Source organism: Bombina bombina, chromosome 4 (genome assembly GCF_027579735.1).
Source record: "Bombina bombina isolate aBomBom1 chromosome 4, aBomBom1.pri, whole genome shotgun sequence".
NCBI lineage: Eukaryota > Metazoa > Chordata > Amphibia > Anura > Bombinatoridae > Bombina > Bombina bombina.
The window spans coordinates 548,097,417-548,118,599 of NC_069502.1; the positions used below are offsets into that span (position 1 = coordinate 548,097,417).

The following is a 21,183-nucleotide window of genomic DNA, read 5'->3' on the forward strand; positions in this document are numbered from 1 at the left end:
CAAAGACATGACTGATCCTGCAAAAATAGGAAAACTTTCTGTTAGCCTACTCTCTTGACGGGTGGTATTTCCCCCGTGAAGTCAGAGGATAATTCTGCCAGACCAAGTCCCAACAAGGTCTCGTCGTTGAAAAGAAACGCCAAAAGCTTGGATTAGGAAGAAACATAAAAACATAAATTATGCTTACCTGATAATTTCATTTCCGTCGAGGGGAGGAGAGTCCACTGCTTCATTTATTACTGTTGGGAATTAAGAACCTGGCCACCAGGAGGAGGCAAAGACACCCCAGCCGAAGAGGGAACAAGGAACAGTAGGATAAATATCAGGGTATAAATGGTGCCAAAAGATAAATTAAATTTAGGTCCGCCCATTGGAGATACGGGCGGGAGCCGTGGACTCTCCTCCCCTCGATGGAAATGAAATGATCAAGCATAATTTATGTTTTCCATCTAAAGGGTAGGAGAGTCTACAACTTCATTCATTACTGTTGGGAACATATACCCAAGCTTTAGAGGATACTGAATGAAACCGGGAGGGAAAAGGCGGACCCTAATCTGAGGACACCACCGCCTGCAAAACCTGTCTCTCATAAACCGCTTTCACAGAAGCAAAAACGTCAAATTTGTAAAACTTTGCAAAAGTGTGTAAGGAGGACCAGGTAGCCGCCTTACAAATTTGCTCCATAGAGGCCTAATTCGTGAAGGCCCAAGACGAAGCCACAGCTCTAGTTGAATGAACCGTGAGCCTCTGAGGAGGCTTATGTTCCACTGTCTCATAGATCAAGCAAATCAAGCTCCTCAACCAAAAGGACCAAGAAGTAGAAGAGGCTTTCTGCCCCTTGCGCTTCCCTGAATATATCACAAAAAGAGATGAAGACTGTCTGTAATCCTTCATAGCCTGAAGATAGAACTTCAGGGCACGAACCATATCCAGATTATGAAGTAACCTCTCCTTGGAAGAAGAAGGGTTGGGGCACAAGGAAGGAACCACTATTTCCTGATTGATGTTACGGTTAGACACCACCTTGGGAAGAAACCCCAAACCAGTGTGAAGCACCGCCTTATCAGCGTAAAAAAAACAGATAAGGAGGCTCACAATGCAATGCAGCCAGCTCAGATACTCTGCATGCCTATGCAATGGTCAACAGGAAAATCTTAATGTCAATGGAATGCATATGCTCAAACAGAGCCCTGTGCAATACCTTAAGAACCAAGTTTAAGCTCCATGGGGGAGCAGACTGTCTAAAGACAGGCCTGATTCTAGACAGAGCCTGAACAAAAGTGTGGATGTCAGGAACTCAGCGAGTCTCCTATGCAACAAGACTGATAATGCCGAAATCTGTCCCTTTAAGGAACTGGTGGCAAGACCCTTCTCCAAGCCGGCTTGGAGAAAAGACAGAATCCTGGATACATAGTAGATAAGTAACATAGTAGATAAGGTTGAAAAAAGACTGAAGTCCATCGAGTTCAACCTATACAAATCTAAAATACTTACAAAAAGCTCCAGTTAAGCTTAAATAACCCCATTAAAATGTGACCCATTTAATACTAGCAATCATATCCATGAATTTTGTTTATATACAGAAATTTATCCAGACTATTTTTAAATGTATCTATGGTATTGGCATTCACTACCTCCTTTGGTAATGAGTTCCACAATTTTATTGCTCTTACAGTGAAAAAACGTTTCCGTTGCAGGAGATTAAATCTCCTTTCCTCCAACCTTAAATTATGACCTCTTGTCAGAACCAATTTTCTTGGAATAAAAAGAGCTTCTGCCATCTCTGTATATGGGCCTTGAATATATTTATATAAAGTAATCATGTCACCTCTCAAGCGCCTTTTTTCTAAAGAGAACAGACCCAGTTTGGCTAGCCTCTCCTCATAGGTTAATTTCTCCAATCCCCTTATTAGCTTTGTGGCCCTTCTCTGAACTTTTTCTAGTTCTGCAATATCTTTTTTAGCAATCGGTCCCCAGAACTGCACTCCAAACTCAAGGTGAGGTCTTACCAGGGCTTTATGCCTTTATACCTTCACCTTATGCCAAGGATATCCATGCTTCTCACACCAGGACAAGTAAGTACTCCACACCTTATGGTAGATGCGACGAGTGACTGGCTACCTTGCCTGATTTAGAGAATCGATCACACTTTCAGAAAAGCCTCTCGGCCAAGACTAGACGTTCAAGCTCCATGCAGTCAGCCTCAGAGAATCTAGATTTTGATGTTGAAAAGGGCCCTGTTCCAGCAGATCCTTGCGACAGGGTAACCTCCACGGCGGAGAGGATGACATCCCCACCAAATCCGCAAACCACGTCCTCTGCGGCCAAGATGGAGTAATCAGAATGGCCGAGGCTCGCTCCTGTTTGATGCGAGCCACTACAAGAGGTAGAAGTGGTAACGGTTGAAAAATGTAAGCTAGGCTAAATCCCCAAGGCACCGCCAAAGCATCTATCAGCTCTGTCTTAGGATCCCTGGACCTCGACTTGTAACGGGGTAGCTTGCAATTGAGTCTGGACGCCATGAGATCTATCACTGGCATCCCCCACCTGAGACAAATCTCCGCCAACCCTTCAGGGTGAAGAGCCCATTCAACCGGATGGAAGGATTGCCTACTGAGAAAGTCCGCTTCCCAGTTGTCCACACCTGGAATGAGAGCGAGCAGCTGTGGGACTCCAATATCTGAGACACCTCCCTCATGGCTAGGGAACTCCACGCACCCCCCTGATGGTTGATGTAGGCCACCGCGGTTATGCTGTCGGTCTGGAGGCCATGCCTTCAGAGCATTGTAGATTGCTCAGAGTTCCAGAATATTTATCGGGGGGAGAGACTCCTCCTGGGACCATTTTCTTTGTACCATCCTGGCACCCCAAACAGCTCCCCATCCTGCTAGACTCGCGTCTGTGGTCACAATCTCTCAGTACGAGCATCCATGGATATCTGCTGTGACAGATCTGAATGATCATAAAAAGAGAGAGATGCACTCAGCTGAGACAAAAGCTAGAAAAACTTCCTTGCCTGTTCATTTTAGGGTGCCATTCAGGGTGCATACTCTTTTAGCACACTATGCCCCTTCACAGAGAAAAAATATCCTGTAGCATATCAGTCTGACCCTGCCCAATGACAGTCCAGCACTGAAATACCAGGCAATTATTCTCTGAACAAGAGAAACAACAACCCCAGACAATCATTTCGGCCTTCTGTGGGCCTCGTCAGTGAGGTGCAGTCGCATCTCTCTAAGGGCATGTGTGCAAAGAGTCCACGTCTGGTTTCCCCTTTTACTCTTAGGGGGATCCAAGAGCAATTTGCATAAATATAAAAAGAGAGAGATGCACTCAGCTGAGACAAAACAAAAGCTAGAAAAACTTCCGTGCCTGTTCATTTTAGGGTGCCACTCAGGGTGCATACTCTTTTAGCACACTATGCCCCTTCACAGAGAGTCTGGGGTTGTTGTTTCTCTTGTTCAGAGAAAAATTGCCTGGTATTTCGGTGCTGGACTGTCATTGGGCAGGGTCAGACTGATATGATACAGGATATTTTTTTCTCTGTGAAGGGGCATAGTGTGCTAAAAGAGTATGCACCCTGAGTGGCACCCTAAAATGAACAGGCACGGAAGTTTTTCTAGCTTTTGTTCTGTCTCAGCTGAGTGCATCTCTCTCTCTTTATATTTATGCAAATTGCTCTTGGGTCTCCCTAAGAGTAAAAGGGGAAACCAGACGTGGACCTCACTGACGAGGCCCACAGAAGGCCGAAACGATTGTCTGGGGTTGTTTTGTATCTCTTGTTCAGAGAAGAATTGCCTGGTATTTTGGTGCTGGACTGTCATTGGGCAGGGTCAGACTGATATGCTACAGAATATTTTTTCTCTGTGAAGGGGCATAGTGTGCTAAAAGAGTATGCACCCTGAGTTGCACCCTAAAATGAACAGGCACGGAAGTTTTTCTAGCTTTTGCTCTGTCTCAGCTGAGTGCATCTCTCTCTCTTTTTAGATCTGAATGATCGCCATTCCACTGTCTCAACATGCATAATTGAAGCGGTCTGAGATGGAACCTGGCGAATGGAATGACGGCTATGCTGGAGACCAGGAGTGTGATCACCTCCATACACTGTGCTACCGAGGGGCTTGAGGAGGACTGAAGGGCAAGACAAGAGTTGAACTATCAACCGTGAGATTGGAGAAAAAGAAGAAGCACCCTCTAATAATCCTGTACGAGACTGAGCGACGGCGCCTGGACTAGGATGTCGTCCAGCTAAGCGCCACAGCAATGACACCTCCAGTAGCGCCCCCAGAACCTTTGTGAAGACTCTCTGGGCCTTTGCCAGACCAAAGGGAAGGGCCACAAACTGGAAGTGTTGGTCCAGAAACGCAAATCTTAGGAACTTGAAGTGGTCCCTGTGAATTGGCACATGAAGGTAAGCATCCTTCAAGTCTATAGTTGTCATGACCTGTCCCTCTTGAACTAGGGGCAGAATAGATCTGATCGTTTTCATTTTTAACGATGGAACACTCAAACTTGTTTAAACACTTTAGGCCCAGAATCGGGAGGAACGTGCCCTCCTTCTTTGTAACCACAAAAAGATTTGCATAGTACCCTAGACCCCTCTCTGCTTGGGGTACTGGTACGATAACACCTAGAGAGGACAGATCTCTCAAACATTCTAGAAAGGCTTCTCTCTTTTCTGGTCTTGAAGACAGGTTTGACAGGAGAAATCTGCCCCTGGGCGGATGGGATCTGTACCCTATCCTGTAACCCTGGGCAACAACGTCCAGAACCCAAGGATCCTGAACGTCCTGCAACCAGGCTTCTGAGAAGAGAGATAATCTGCCCCCTACTTTTCCCGGAGACCGGTAAGGGGCCGCATCTTCATGCCAATTTTCTCTCGGCAAGCTTCTTGCTCTGTTTAGACTTGTTCCAATAATGATCCGGTTTCCAATTTCCCTTGGACTTGTCAGTTTTAGCCGAGGGCTGCTGGAGCTGGGCCTTGTCCACACGAAAGGGACGAAAGGTAGATCCTTTAGGTTTTTCCTTCTTAGCTTGCCTTCTTATCTTGCGGGAAGAAAGCGCTCTTGCCTCCCATAACCGTGGATATGATCGAATCCAATCCTGGACCGAACAAGATCTTTCCTTGAAAAGGCAAGTACAACAGCCTCGACTTAGAGGTCATGTCCACAGACAAAGACTTTAGCCACAGAGCAACTTTATGTCCAATGAATGCATTGGTTCAATTAAGACTACATGGAAGAGAATTCGGCCTGATTCCAGGTCTGATTCTAACCAGAACCTGAACAAAGGACTGAATATCAGAAATATGTGCTAACTTCCTGTGAAATGAAACAGAAAGTGCAGAAATCTGGCCCTTGATAGAACTGGCCGACAAGCCCTAATCTAGATTTTCCTGATGAAATAGAAGAATACGGGGAATTCTCACAGAATGCCAAGAATAACCCGTATCAAATCACCAAGAAAGATATATCTTCCACACCTTACTATGATAAATATTTCTTGTTACGGGTTTGCCAGCCTGTATTAATGTTTTAATCACAGAATCAGAGAAGCCTCTCTGAAAAAGAATCAACCATTCAATCTCCAAGCAGTTAAACTGAGAAATTGCAGATTTTGATAAAAGAATAGACCTAGTATTAGAAGATCTGGATGCTGAGGAAGACGCCACGGAGGGATACTGGACATCTGCACTAGTTCAGTGTACCAAGTCCTTCAGGGCCACGCTGGAGCTATCAGGATGGCTGAAATATTCTCCTGTTTGATTTGCCCCACCAATCTCTGAAGAACAACAATTGGAGTAAACAGATAAACTAGATGATACCTACAAGGGGCAGCTAAAGCATCTTTTGGTTCTGCCTGAGGATCTCTTGATCTCGACCCATAACTCAACAGTTTGTGATCTAGACGAGATGTCAGATCTATCTCTAAAGCCCCCTGCAACTGATCAAATGCATCATGGTTGAACGACCATTCCCCTGATTGTAGCACCTACTGACTCAGATAATCTGCTTCCCAGTTGTTAACCCCTGCAATGTGAATGGACGAGATGGTGCACTGATGTATCTCTGCCCAGTCCAGAATTTGAGGTACCTCTTGCATTGCTAGGGAACTGGGTGTACTTACCCGATTCATGTACCCCACATTAGTTATGTTGTCTGATTTAAAACAGAGAAATGTGACTAAGCGAAGAAGGGGCCACGCCTTTAAAGCATTTAAGATTGCACTGAGCTCCAGGAATGTTGCCTCCTGAGGAGACCAAACACCCTGAGCCCTCAGATGACCCCAAACTGCTCCCCATACCGGTAAATGTGCACAGACTTTTTATATTTACACTTTTTGAGTCACCAGCTCCTACTAAGCATGTGCAAGAATTCACAGAATATAAGCATTTTTGATTAGCTGATTGCGGGCACATGATAATGGAGTAGAAAAAGACATGATTTTGATTATGCAAATCTACTGGTCCTTGAAGTTTCTGACAAGCATACTGAAGCCCGAGTTTGCGTTGGTCAGTTAGAAAGAGCTTCATTGCCATTGAGTCAATAACTCTCAAGGCGTGAGAGAACTTTTGTCCACATTGACCTTCCAGCCATCACTGCAAAGAAACCAAAAAGTAGTTTCTCTGTATGAGCGACTGCTAAAGATGGAGCCTGAACTAATATGTTGTCTAGGTTAGGAGCCACAGCTAGTTCTTGAGCCAGAATAACAGAATTAAAAATATAAATTATGCTTACCAGATAAATTCCTTTCCTTCCTGACAGGGAGTCCACAACTTCATTCCTTACTGTTGGGAAATACAACACCTGGCCACCAGGAAGAGGCAAAGACACCCCAGCCAAAGGCTTAAACATCCCTCCTAATTCCACTATCCGCCCAGTCATTCTGCCAAGGGAACAAGGAAAAGTAGGAAAAACATCAGGGTATGAAGGTGCCAGAAAAAATATAAAAAGGGAGACGCCCAACAAATTTTTTTATTTTTTTTTTACAGGCGGGGTCGTGGACTCTCCCTGCCAGGAAGGAAAGGAATTTATCTGGTAAGCATAAATTAGGTTTTCCTTCCATAAGGCAGGGAGAGTCCACAACTTCATTCCTTACTGTTGGGAAAACTATACCCCAGCTCCAGAGGACACTGAAGGAATAACAGGAGGGAACAAAAGAGAGGCGGACCCTAGTCTGAGGGCACCACAGCCTGCAAAACTTTTCTCCCGAAAGCTGCTTTGGCCAAAGCAAACACATCAAACTTGTAAATATTTAGAAAAAGTGTATAAGGAGGACCAGGTAGCCGCCTTACAAATCTGATCCATAGAGGCTTTGTTCTTAAAAGCCCAGGAGGAATCCACTGCTCTAGTAGAATGAGCCATTATCCTCTCAGGAGGCTTTTGTCTCGCTGTCTCATAAGCTAAGAGGATGATACTCCTCAACCAAAAAGATAGGGAAGTCGTCATAGCCTTCTGCCCTCTACGCTTCCCCAAATAGATGACAAACAAAGAGGAAGATTGTCTGAACTCCTTAGTAGCCTGAAGATAAAACTTCAAGGCACGAACCACATCTAAATTATGAAGCAAACATTCCTTTGCTGAAGAAGGGTTAGAACACAAAGAAGGAATAACAATCTCTTGATTAATGTTACGATCAGACACCACCTGAGGGAGGAACCCTAATTTAGTATGTAAAACCGCCTTATCAGCATGGAAAACAAGATAAGGGGGGGTCACATTGCAAAGCAGAAATCTCAGAAACTCTGTGCGCAGAGGCAATAGCCAACAAAAAAATAACCTTCCACGATAACAATTTAATGTCAACAGTATGCCTAGGCTCAAACGGAGCATGCTGCAAAACACAAAGAACAAGATTGAGGCTCCAAGGCGGAGCCCCAGATCTAAACACAGGTCTGATCCTAGTCAGAACCTTAACGAAGGACTGCACATCCGGAAAATCCTCTGTGCAGTAACACCGACAGGGCTGATATCTGTCCCTTCAGGGAACAAGCAGATAGACCCTTCTTCAGTCCACCCTGGAAAAAACAAAAAATTCTGTCAACCTTAAAAGGATACTGTAACCAAAAATTTTCTTTCGCGATTCAGATTGAGCATGACATTTTAAGCAACTTTCTAATTTACTCCTATTATCAAATTTTCTTCATTCTCTTGGTATCTTTATTTGAAATGCAAGAATGTAAGTTTAGATGCCGGACCATTTTTGGTGAACAACCTGGGTTGTCCTTGCTGATTGGTGGATAAATTCATCCACCAATAAAAAGTGCTGTCCAGAGTACTGAAACCAAAAAAAAGCTTAGATGCCTTCTTTTTCAAATAATGATAGCAAGAGAATGAAGAAAAATTGAAAATAGGAGTAAATTAGAAAGTTGCTTAAAATTTCATGCTCAATCTGAATCACGAAAGAAAAATTTTGGTTACAGTGTCCCTTTAACCTTATGCCAGGAAAAGCCATGCACTTCACACCAGTACAAGTAAGTCATCCACATTTTATGATAGATACGACTAGTAACTGGCTTACGAGCTTGAATCAGAATGTCGATAACACTCTCAGAAAACCCTCTCGTCAGCCTCAGAGAATCTAGATTTTGCAATACGAAGGGACCCGGTATCAGCAGATCTCTGCGACAAGGTAACCTCCATTGAGGAGATGAGGATACCCTCACCAGATCCGCAAACCACGTCCTTCGCGGCCACGATGGAGCAATCAGAATCACTGGTGCTCGCTCCTACTTGATGCGGGCCACCACACGAGGGAGAAGCTGTAATGGAGGAAAAAGATATGAGCCTGAAACTCCATGGCACTGCTAGGGCATCTATCAGTTCTGCCTGAGGATCCCTCAACCTCGACCCATACCTGGATAGCTTGGTATTGAGGCGTATGTCTGCAAATACCTCTGGGTGGAGAGACCATTCCCCTGGGTGAAAAGATTGCCTGCTGAGGAAGTCCGCTTCCCAGTTGTCCACACCCAGAGTGTGGATTGTTGACAGCGTACAGCTGCGAATCTCTGCCCACTCTAGTATCTCATCGCTAAAGGACTTCTTGTTCCAGCCTGATGGCTGATGTAGGCAATCAACGTTATATTGTCTGATTGGAATTTAATAAACTGGGACGAACCCAGATTGACTGCAATATATAGAAATGTATTTATATTATTAGGTTTCATTTTATTTAATTTAAATAATAAAAGTCAAATTCTCTTTCTATAATAAATAAGATTATTGCACTGAGACATACAAATATATACTTTGAAAAGACATCTGTCCACATTTAAACATTCCTTTGTGGGTCAGCCATTATTGACTCATTTAGTTTTGTAAGATGTGGTGGTGAAACATAATTGGCAATGGTCATCTTTCCTATAAGAACATCTCAATCTTTTATTAACCAATTCTGTAAAAACATCATCTGCAGTCAACACCGCAAAATGTTTGTGGACAATACTGCAAACCTCCCAAAATTGGGCACGGTAGCTAGTGGCAAAGGTTACTCCATCAAATTGTTTTATTTTTTAGTTTTCTAACCTTTGTATCTACCAACAGTAGATTGTCTCTTTGTGTATTGTTAACCTCCCTTCATGCTTTGGAAATTGTTGAATCAGAGTAACTCCTACAACTCAATCTTTTAGTCAAAGGTACAGCCTCCTGTTCATAAGCAGACTGATTAGTGCAATTCCGTTTAACACGTGTAAATTGACTCTTTTTGCTAATGCATGTGAAACATTTTTGGGATGGCAACTATTAACCCTCAAAAGTGTATTTCCAGAGATGGGTTTGCGGTATACCCTTATAGCAATTTTTCCATTCTGTTGTCATTCCAGTGTAAGATCTAAAAAAATTAATAGATCTTTTGCCAAACTCAAATGTAAAATGCAAACCTAAATCATTGGCATGTATCCAATTATCACAATCAGTGAGTTTGTTCCAAACTGACTTGCCAAATCAAAAGAAGATGGTCTTTAATCTGTTTATAGACTGAAATATATTGTCTGAAGGAGTTGGAATCTCGTAAGATGTAGGACAGCTCCCACCAACCCATGCATAGGATGGCATAGGAGGGGGAAACGTCGCCCCATAGCTTTCTCTGGAGATAAAAAAAAAAAACTCACTATCAAAAAAAAAAATTATATAAAAGAAAAGAAAGCTCAAAACTCCAGTGTGCATGTAAAGTCAAAAAAGGAAATTATCCACGAAAACTGAAGCTGTGTGGTGCTGGCTCAAAGCAGCAGACAAACTGCTATAGCGGACAATTCAAAAGAAAAAGCTGCAGCCGGACAAGAGATACTATGTTCCTTTATTGAAAAGTTTAAAACATGCACCAGAGAGTGGCCATAATCTTACGAGTTTCGTACTGCAACAGAGCGCATAGTAATATGACTTAGGGCTCTGTTGCAGCGTGAAATGTGTAAGATTATGCCCTCTCTTTGGTGAATGTTTCAAACATTATCAAAAAGGAAGATAGTTTTAATATGTTTTGTCTGGTTATGGCTTTTTCTTTTGAAAAAAAAATAAAAGCACCTCTAGTATGTATGACTGGAACTGTCTAGAAATATTGGAATAATAACGCAAGAAATATTTGATAGCTTTCAAACCCAAATAATGCTGTATTGATGAATACAGTGCAATAACATCTATGGTAAGCCAAGTAGAAAGTGAGGACCATGGCGTACCATCCATGATTTTCAAAACATGCTTAGTATCTTGTAAAAAGCTTGGTAGTGTTTGCACAAAGATTTGCAATATCTCATCCAACCATTGCAATAGAGGTTCAAAAAGTGAGCCTATACAACTCACAAAGGGTCTTCCTTGGTCATTGGTCAATGACTTATGAACTTTTGGTAAATGATGAAATATTGACATCATAGGCTAATGTCCAATAAATACCTCAACTCTCTTTAAAATGCATATGTGGGTCTTGCTCCAATTTGATATAATTATGCAGATTATTAAGTTATCTTAATGCATCCTTAAAATAGTCCATCCTATTAAAAAGAAACACTGACCCACCCTTAACCAGTTCCTTATTATTCTGTAGCTTAACCAAAGCCGGTTTCTCTTCCCTGGATAGATTGCGCCGTGTGGGTTGCTGATTCTGCTATAGTAGGACCAAATCTCTTTCCACTCTCTGAAAAAACAACTCCAAAATTGGTCCCCTGGTCTGAATGGGATAGCATGTGGATGGCTGATGGAGACTTCAAATACTATGTTGAAAATCCAAATCATCCTTAGTCTCTACCAGCCCTAGCTAATTGTTTTAATGCAAGGATTTCACAAGACTCGTGAAAACAAACTTCCTAAATAACATCTAGGATACGCGCCTGGTTGGTATCATTTAACCGTTTACCTGAGTCCTTGAAATGCTTGTGTAAAGTGATGACAACTTATGTCCAAAATTGTCTGGAAAACATCAAAGCTAAAGGTAGGGGAAAAATTCTAAATTTTCATGTTGCATAGTAAATTGAAAGTTAGATACATTTATTATGCTGAGGACCCTCAATTGGTATCTGTCTGGATTCTGCTTCTTCCCTCCCCTTTGGGCTTGCTAGTACCTATGGGAACAATCTGATTTAACATACATTGATCACCTTCAAGTTTAGGGGTAGTACTAGTTGAATGAAAAACCGTCTGTCCTGAAGTTTGGTATTTTGAGTCCTGTTGATTTTGTGTGATCATTAGAGATCTCTAATTGGTCTTCTTACTCAGTTCTGGGGCTGAACTTTAACTAGTAGTTACTGCATTTTTCAAAATTCACATATTTCTAATGTAGTCCACCGCTCCACTAGAAGATATACTTCAATGTTAGTGGGATATCAGCACTGCTGTTACTGAAAAAGTGCACGAGTGACAGGATATAACTGCAGTATCAAACTGCAGTATCAAACATTTGGATACACTGGGGCTGCGGTGTATCCAAATGCTTGATTGGCACATTCTGCAGTGGGCGTTGCGATCTTGAGTAGTCGACATTCCAATTTACTACCCTGCCTACCCTTTTTTCTCTTGGATGTGATTGGCGAAGACACATCCTGACATCGCGGGCAGCGCGCTCTCTCACAACCGCAAAAGGAAGGAGGATCTATTCCATTCATGTCACAGATCCCTTTGGCATTACTTCCGGCTCAATAGAGCAACCGGATTCTCTTCACACCACCTCTGACCCATCTCAGGAACGTTGAGTAACGGCAATATATTGCAATATATTTTGATAAGTGGGTGTGTTTTTCACCTCTAGTGTGCTAGACCGCAACAGTATTACCATAAAGAAAACACAGGCCGGTTGGAGCCCACTATTTCTTATCTCTTGAAAAAGTCTGAGCGTCCTCAGACGAAACGGGTAGAGACTGATATTCTGAGGTGTTCCATACAGACTGCTTGATTCTGCTTTACAACGGAGGTTCATCCCACAGCAATTACCACACTTGGTTTTTCACTACGGCTGGGGCGGATTATCGCATGTTGGATTTCCTCTTTGCACCAGTGGAACCACAGTCTGAGATCTATGTTTGAATGCCTTTTAAAACATTTTATCTTGTAAGTAGCCATTTGTCTATGTGCATTTACTCACATTAAAACTTGCTACACTTGAATCGGGCTGCGCCTGTGTCTGTTCTTTTTGTTGCAGCTTTTTTCTCTTGGATGTGATTGGCAGAGACACATCCTGACATCACGGGGAGCACTTGCTCTCACAAACGCACAAGGAAGGAGGATCTATTCCATTCATGTCACAGATCCCTTTGGCATTACTTCCGGCTCAATAGAGCAACCGGCTTCTCTTCACACCACCTCTGACCCATCTCAGGAACGTAAGCGCCCTTTTACTGTTTTGCTTTTGTATAACTGCAGTATCCCTGGGTTAATTGTAACAGACGTAGAGTCACCAGCACTATATGTATTTTATAAACCTTTAATAGGAATCATATAAAACAGCAACGTTTCAGTGTTTTAACCCCTTAGTCATGCTAATGATACAAACACTTCATACTATTTTTATACACAATTCTTAGCGCCAAACTGGCCTCACAGGGTCCTATGGCTCCACCTAATGGTCATTTTCAATAATAACCTTTCAAAGTAGTGTAACGTGCAAAGTATCTAATATTAAAAACATATAAGGATACAAAATGACAGATTATATGAAATGTATCACAGTACTATGGCTCTTATTGACCACTTTTGTGTAACACACACATCCAATATATACATCACCTAAAATCTATAAGTTATCCGTTGTTAGTTATACAACCCTTTGGGTACTTAAAGTTCTAATCTAAATTCTTCTTAAAAAAGAACCAATATCAACTTGTTAATTATTTAGAAAATGTATAAAGTATATTAGATTTTTTTGTAAATAGACTAGAATATGCATGTCTCGTATTTAGGATACAAAAGTATCTAGATGTGTATACATTCCTATAGAACAGGCAAAATCAAAATCCCTATTTAGGCCTTTTGGGATGAGTGTCTCAAATCTGTGTATCCACCACATCTCTTGCTGTTTAAGTAGCTTTTCTCTATTCATTCCATTTCTGGGTGTCTTAACCTGTTCTATTACTTGCCACCTCAATTGACTTATGGCATGTCCATTTTCTAAAAAATGTTTAGATAAGGGGGCTTCTAGATTTTTCCTCCTGGTGTTCGAACGGTGTTGGCTGAGTCTCTCTCTGATCTTTTGGGTAGTTTCTCCTAAATAAACTAGGGAGCACGGACACTTGATTAAATACACTACAAAACTGCTATTGCATGTATGATAGCCCTCAATATTATAACGTCTCCCATTCTGAGGGTGAAAGAAATTTGGTCCTTTGATGATGGAATTACAACTTGCGCAATTTAGGCAGGGATAGTTACCAAATCTTTTGATTCCTATATGGGACTGTTTTTCCCCATTACTGGGTCCCATGTCGGATCTCACTAAATGATCTCGTATGTTCCTAACCCTCCTATAAGCCATCAAAGGAGGCTCTTTAAATAAATCTATGTTTTGATTGCAATCTTTAAGTACATGCCAATTTTTTCTTATAGCCTTATTGATAATGTTGCTATATGGATTGTGTTGAGAGGCAAATATTAGTCTATTCTTTCCATTATTTTTATTTTCCTTTGGTGTAGGGTTCTGTATCTCTCTAATTTTATTCCTGATTAAATCCTGAGGATAACCTCTTTTTATGAATTTCATAGCCATTTCTTGTAATCTCCTTTCCCTTTGTTCTTCATCACTAACTATCCTTTGCACTCTAATAAGTTGGCTTTTGGGTAAAGATTCTATAAGTGGTTTAGGGTGGAATCTATCATATTGCAACAGGGTGTTTTTATCAGTTTCTTTAGAATATAGGTCTATGTTTAACACATTAGCTCCTTTGGAGACCTTGGTATCTAAAAATGTAACTGATTCCTCACTATAGGTTACTGTAAATTGTAGGCCACTCACCATGGAATTAAGCTCATCTACAAACTTAGTAAGGGTTCCCTCGCTGCCCCACCATACGCCAAACACATCGTCGATGTAGCGCCACCATATAGCGCCATAGGTTTTGAACAGTTCATTTTCATAGACGAGTCTTTCCTCAAATTCATTCATATATAGGTTGGCGTATGGTGGGGCAACGTTGGAACCCATTGCTGTGCCCTTTATCTGTACAAACCATTCCTCCTGAAAAAGAAAGAAATTCCAATACAGAATCAAACTCAATCTTTCAAAAAATTGACATTGAGCTATAGAATACCTGCCATTCACCATGAGAATCTTGTTAATTATAGCAATGCCTGTCTCATGCTTGATAGATGTATAAAGGCTCTTGACATCCATGGTGAATAGCAGGTATCTATTCGAAGGGAATTCCAATTCCTTGACCTTGGTCAGGAAATGTCCTGTGTCTTTCAAGTAGCTGGCCATATTGGCTACCTCTGGTTGCAAAAGTTTGTCCAAATATTTCAAAATATTTGTGTAAATAGACTCTATACAAGAAACAATTGGTCTCCCCGGGGGTCTAGTGGGATCTTTGTGTATCTTTGGGACAGTATAAAAAATGGCATTTCTTGGATTTTCAACAAAGGTATTGAGCTAATTTTTTTATCAATTATCCCATATTCAACCGACTGATTCAAAATATGTTTAATCTCCTTTTGGATCTTAAACACTGGGTTATCTTCAATTTTTTTATAGGTAAAGGGGTCATACAGCTGTTCCTTTATCTCATTAATGTAATAGTGTTTATCCAGAATGACGGTAGCTCCGCCCTTATCTGCCCCTTTAAGAACAATATTTCTATTGCTTTTTAATGATTTCAATGCAGCATGATCTACCTTAGTGAAATTTGCTTGTGTGTTCTTAAATCATTTTTGTTTATCCCTATTATTATGTTTAACTTTTTCTTTTAGCTGTTGCACCTCATTTTCTATTAGATTAATGAATGTATTTACACTATAGTTTGTGTCCGTGCTCCCTAGATTATTTAGGAGAAACTACCCAAAAGATCAGAGAGAAACTCAGCCAACACCGTTTGAACATCAGGAGGAAAAATCTAGAAGCCCCCTTATCTAAACATTTTTTAGAAAATGGACATGTCATAAGTCAATTGAGGTGGCAAGAAGAATTTAGATTATAAATGTAAGTACCCAAAGGGTTGTATAACTAACAAAGGATAACTTATAGATATTTGGTGATATATCTATTGGATGTGTGTGTTACACAAAAGTGGTCAATAAGAGCCATAGTACTGTGATATTTTTCATATCTGTCATTTTGTATCCTTATATGTTTTTAATATTAGATACTTTGCACGTTACACTACTTTGAAAGGTTATTATTGAAAATGACCATTAGGTGGAGACATAGGACCCTGTGAGGTCAGTTTGGCGCCAAGAATTGTGTATACAAATAGTATGACGTGTTTGTATCATTAGCATGACTAAGGGGTTAAAACCCTGAAACTTTGCTGTTTTATATGATTCCTATTAAAGGTTTATAAAATACATATAGTGCTGGTGACTCTACGTCTGCTCCACTAGAAGAGACAGTCCCCTCTGAGGAGCCTATCTCGCTATCTGAAAATGTAACCCGTTTAGTTAGTTTATTTTGCTTTTGTCTGCATCTTCTCCTATTTCAAGAGGATCTATTTGGACGCTGTTGTTGACTTCTATACACCTACCTCTGTTTTTTATTTCAAATATACACAGAATCAAGACTATAGTCTGATTTAGCACATAAGTATTTAAAGTGCTTGTTCTCTACGATAGAGCTTTTAGCTTCAGCTACTGCTTTTGTTGCAGGATATCAAAAGATGGAAAATCAGTCTCCACACTCCTCTTATTCAGTTCAGATTGTAATTTGGCAATGTCCTTTATGATAACAGTTATATATTTCAACATTCAGAAAAAAAACAGAATTCCAAGATATAATAAATTATTTGTCCTCAACATCAAATGTAGGGAATCTGTTAATACTTTTGACTAAAAGATTGTGAGATATGGGTTAATCCGATTCAACAATTTTTTAAGCAATAAGGGAGGTTGACAATACACAGAGACAAATTGTTGATAAATACCAATGATAGAAAAAAAAACTGTGTCAATAACTACAGTGCCCAATTTTGGGAGGTGTACAATTTTGTCTGCAAACATTTTTGTGGTGTTAACTCAGATGATGGTCTAACAGAATTGGTTGATAAAAGATTGAGATTTTCTTATAGGAAAGCTAAGAACATTGCCAATTATTTTTCACCATCACAACTCCCAAAATTAAATGAGAGTTAATCATGGCACACCCACAAAGCAATGTTTAAATGTGGACATAATCAATGTCGACCATGCGAATATGTGAACGTCACAGAAGTCTTTTACCTTATTTTTTTTAAGTTGTTCCTATAAAACAATGCCTCAATTGCACATCAGATTTTGTTATTTATTAAATTGTGAGTCCTGTCACTTGCAATATATAGGACTCACCACAAGGGATGTCAATTTTAGAATTAGAGAACATCTTTCAACTATCAATATAGGGAAGGCAAAAATATCATTGTGCACTTTGTGAGGGTTCATGCCAGAAAAGCTGACAACTTTTCATGGTGTGCAATTAAAAGGATCCCAAATCCCAAAAGAGGAGGTGATAGGTGTTTAAATAAAAGATCTTTAAACTAAAAAGACTAGGGTGCCACATGGTTTAAATTCACAGTATGATTTGATTAATTATTTGCAATAATGAAACATTTTTTAGATATGTGTTTTCAGCTTGTATATGCCATTTGTCAATTGTGACTTTGGTCCTTGATGTTGATACCCTAAGTTCCCTGTATTAGCATATAAAAACATAAATATGTGGATTACATTGTAATTTTTAAAGTGATATTACAAAATATTGATTTGAATGGATTGCTCATAAGTGCAATAATGTTATTTATTATAGAGAGGGGATTTGACTTATTTATTTAAAGTAAGTAAAATTAAACAAATAATATAAATACATTTGAATACATTACAGTCAATCTGAACACTAATACATATAGTTGTGTAGTAATTTTGGAACTGTATAACTTTACAACAACATGATAAGATCGTTTAATATTGGTAGTAGTAAAGACGTGTTTAAGCATTTCTTTTTAAAAAGTATTTTACCCAATAGCAGTTGTTGTTTGACTATTTAAATCACAGCTGCATGCCTGGTATAATAGGATATGAGTACGGCAATACAACCGGTGTTCTGGTAAGATGGCAAACAGCGAACCATGTCACTTCCTGTGACGTTACATCAGCTGTTTCACAAATTTTGGACGTAATGCGCATGGGTGCCAGCGTCATCCCATACCTGGCCGCATGCGTCACTGGTACAATATTTAGAACTGTGAAATTCTGGGACCCTTTCTAGAGCGCATGCGTGGGTTTTGTATCAGAAATAGTGCGCTCATGGAAAGCTATTTCTTCGGCTCCTCTGCAATTTTCAGAACTCCGCCCCCCACTGCAACTACTCCCATTACTACTACTACTCTAAAGCCGAGTCTCCGTGCTCGTGCACGAGAAACAGCCCCCCCCCACCACCACTGGGCTATCGCCACTGCCTCTTCTGCTGGTCCAATGCAGCTTTTCACTGGGATGGGGGGGGGGGCTGTTTCTCGTGCACGAGCACAGAGACTCAGCATTAAAGTAGTAGTAGTAATGGGAGTAGTTGCAGTGGGGGGGGGGGAGTTCCGAATATTGCAAGGGAGACGAAGAAACGGCTTTCCATGTGCACACCATTTCTGATACAAAATCCCACACATGCGCTCTAGAAAGGGTCCCGGAATTTCACAGCTCTAAATATTGTACCAGTGACGTATGAGGCCAGGTATGTGATGCCGCTGGCACGCATTCGCGCTACACATAAAATTTGTGAAACAGCCGATGTAACGTCACAGGAAGTGATATGGTTCGCTGTTTTCCAAAGTTCGCCATCTTACCAGAACACCGGCAAGCGTAAGCCTTCCTGGCATGCAGTGTTCTACATTCATTGAGCTGATCCTGTGTTGGATGTTTCAATGTTTCTAATAAATACAAAGTTTAATTGGATGGAGTACTAATGTTTTCTTCATAAGTAGAAGACTAGCAAAATTAGGAAACGAAGATCCTGGAGGTACTAAAAAAGCGTCTTTATTGAAAAATATTTAAAATCATGATGGCACACAAACAAACAAGAAAAAGTAGCAACCAGGTGTGGCACTGAATTAGCCATTCAGTGCCACACCTGGTTGCTACTTTTTCTTGTTTGTTTTCAATAAAGACGCTTTTTTAGTACCTCCAGGATCTTTGTTTTCTAATTTTGCTATTTTGGCCAGTCTTCCTGGAGTTACCGCTGTGGGGAGGTGTGTGCAGTATCCCTTCAGTTATTGGTGGAGTACGTGGTTGGATCCATGCAGCCGAGCGGTTCTGGGTGAGTGACGGAACCAATCAGCCAATAGGAGCCAGCGCATGCCCAGAGGCGGGCAGAAGCGATGCTGCGAATTTTGAATTCACCTACAAGGACGCCAAGCGAGCTGAACCGGTGGACAGACGAGCACTTGGAGAAGGTAAACTGTTTATCTGTGCATCGCAGAGCCTCTATTTGTTCCGGTAACAAGGTAGCTCGTTTGGGCAGCAGTGGGGACATTTGTTTATTGGTATACACATATGTTCGTAAAGTCACGCCCTACACCCTGCAGAAAAGTACTCTTGAACTCTGATAACTTAGCCACAGTACTGTCGGGATACTAGTAGTTACTAACTACAATTGTAATCCGTAACTGAGTTTTCTCTTTGTAAGTAGAAGACTAGTCTGAGGTTTTTTTTTACTAATGAACTAAGCTCAATCAGTGCTAAACCACCTTAAGGGAATAAAATGGGCTACACCAGTCTCTTTCCTTAACTGCACATGTGCAAACAGCGTTAATGATATACCAGCATATTAGTTTGTGATTGGTTAGCATGGGTTATTTTGTTCTGCGGGTCAGCAAGATCAGTTAACAAAAAAAAACAACAACTAAATAATATGCTCATTTCACAAAGCTGCATTATTAATTGTAAATTTCTTCTCAGATATTAAGGAACATTGTTATGCATCTAATAATTTGTGTTTAATGTCTCTTTAAAGCAAAATGAAAAAAAAAAGCCTTCGGAAAAAATTTCACTCAAGAAAAAAAAATGAAAAATGGAAAGAAAGACAGAAACGAAAGACAGAAACAAACTAAAGTAATTTATTCTTTGAAAGTGGCTTTGCATTTAGAGGAACAGAAAAGACGAAATTTACCTTCTATAATTCAGACAGATCTTACATAACTAAACTCCAGAGTTTATTCTAAGCTTTGCTTATATTTTATATCATTTTTAATTAAAAAATATATTTGAATGAATATGTGAACGGACTAAAATGGAACATAAATATCAGGAATTATTAGTTAAAAGTAACATTTGTTTAACTCACCTGAAGAATCAAAAGTGCTTCCACCAGTAGCAGCAGCGGTGGTGGTAGTTGGTTGGTTTGCTCCAAATGCGGTCTCAAAAGTAGGTTGGATTATGTTATTCTGAGCTGGAGTGATTGGTGATGATGAAGTGGCCATAAATGCGCCTCCAAATCCTTCAAAATTGACAAAAGTGTATGATATGTAAATAAAAAACATTACACTTTAATAGTGGCCTAACAAATGCTATCTCCTTTAATCTGGGCTTGTTAGGGATGTAGCCATATCTCTAATAACTGAAAAAGATACTACTTTAGCAGGTTTGGTAATAATATCATAAGATGAGAAAATTGGAAACGCTAAATGAAACTAACCTACATTGAAAGTCTAGAAACTGCTGTAATTGTGTTATTACACAATGGTCTATAAAAGATTTCTGGGAGCATATTAACATCATATTTACATGAACATCAGCTTTCATTTAAACAGATGTATCTTAGAAAATTGAATTTTAGTTTCAAAATATTTATCGTCCAGATGAAAGGAAAAGCATTGAACTTTAAAATTACAAAACAAGCAGCATTAAAAAAAGTTTAAAATACACACAAGGAAAGCTAAACACAGACTAATACTATTCAGCTGGCATGAAGAAGAAAATATATCTACCCAATTATGAAAAGTTGCAGAAATCAGCAAGCTAATTTCATAATTTTTTAAATGTTGTATGTAAAATTGAATGTACAAATCAAAAATCTTTCTATATGAAGTGAATTTACAGCTCTTAGTTTTCATAAAATTCTGAAAAGTTTAATAACATTAGCATCTGTCAACGGGGAACGATAGTAAAATTATAAAGCTACTCTATATTGATGTAGCAAGTCATTTTTTGACCAAAAAAAAGGACTTCCCCTCCTGCCAATGGATACAACTTGGTCAGCTATCGTTACAAAAAAAAGTCACAAAAGGCTAAAAGCTAGAAATTTGTGCTATATTTTTTTAACTCTGATTTTTACAGCATCACAGATGTATGCTAATGGTGTTGCACAAATATTGATTTGAAGATAAAGAAACACCACAGGCTGCCTATGGTGTTATTTTATTCCAGTTTTTCTTAGGAATGCACAAAAAGTAATACTGTCTATACAACACTGTTAATGTTAAAATAAGAGTAAATAGCTTTAGATTTTATTATAAAATGTTAAGTTAGGTGTATTGAAACAACTTTGGATAAACTTTAATTATTTATTTTGCCCACTTTTTGTGTAATTTAGCTCTAGTTGAGG

The 21,183-nt window shown here is 40.0% G+C and overlaps 1 protein-coding gene across 1 annotated transcript in view; it reads right to left on the reverse strand.

The window, feature by feature from the left end:
* The window catches only part of SNAP91 (synaptosome associated protein 91), a 466,999-nt gene that overhangs the window by 75,320 nt on the left and 370,496 nt on the right, over positions 1 to 21,183 (reverse strand). The window contains exon 23 of the mRNA XM_053710488.1: positions 19,924 to 20,076. Coding sequence (XP_053566463.1) covers positions 19,924 to 20,076 — 153 coding nt within the window. The remainder of the gene's footprint in view (positions 1 to 19,923; positions 20,077 to 21,183) is intronic.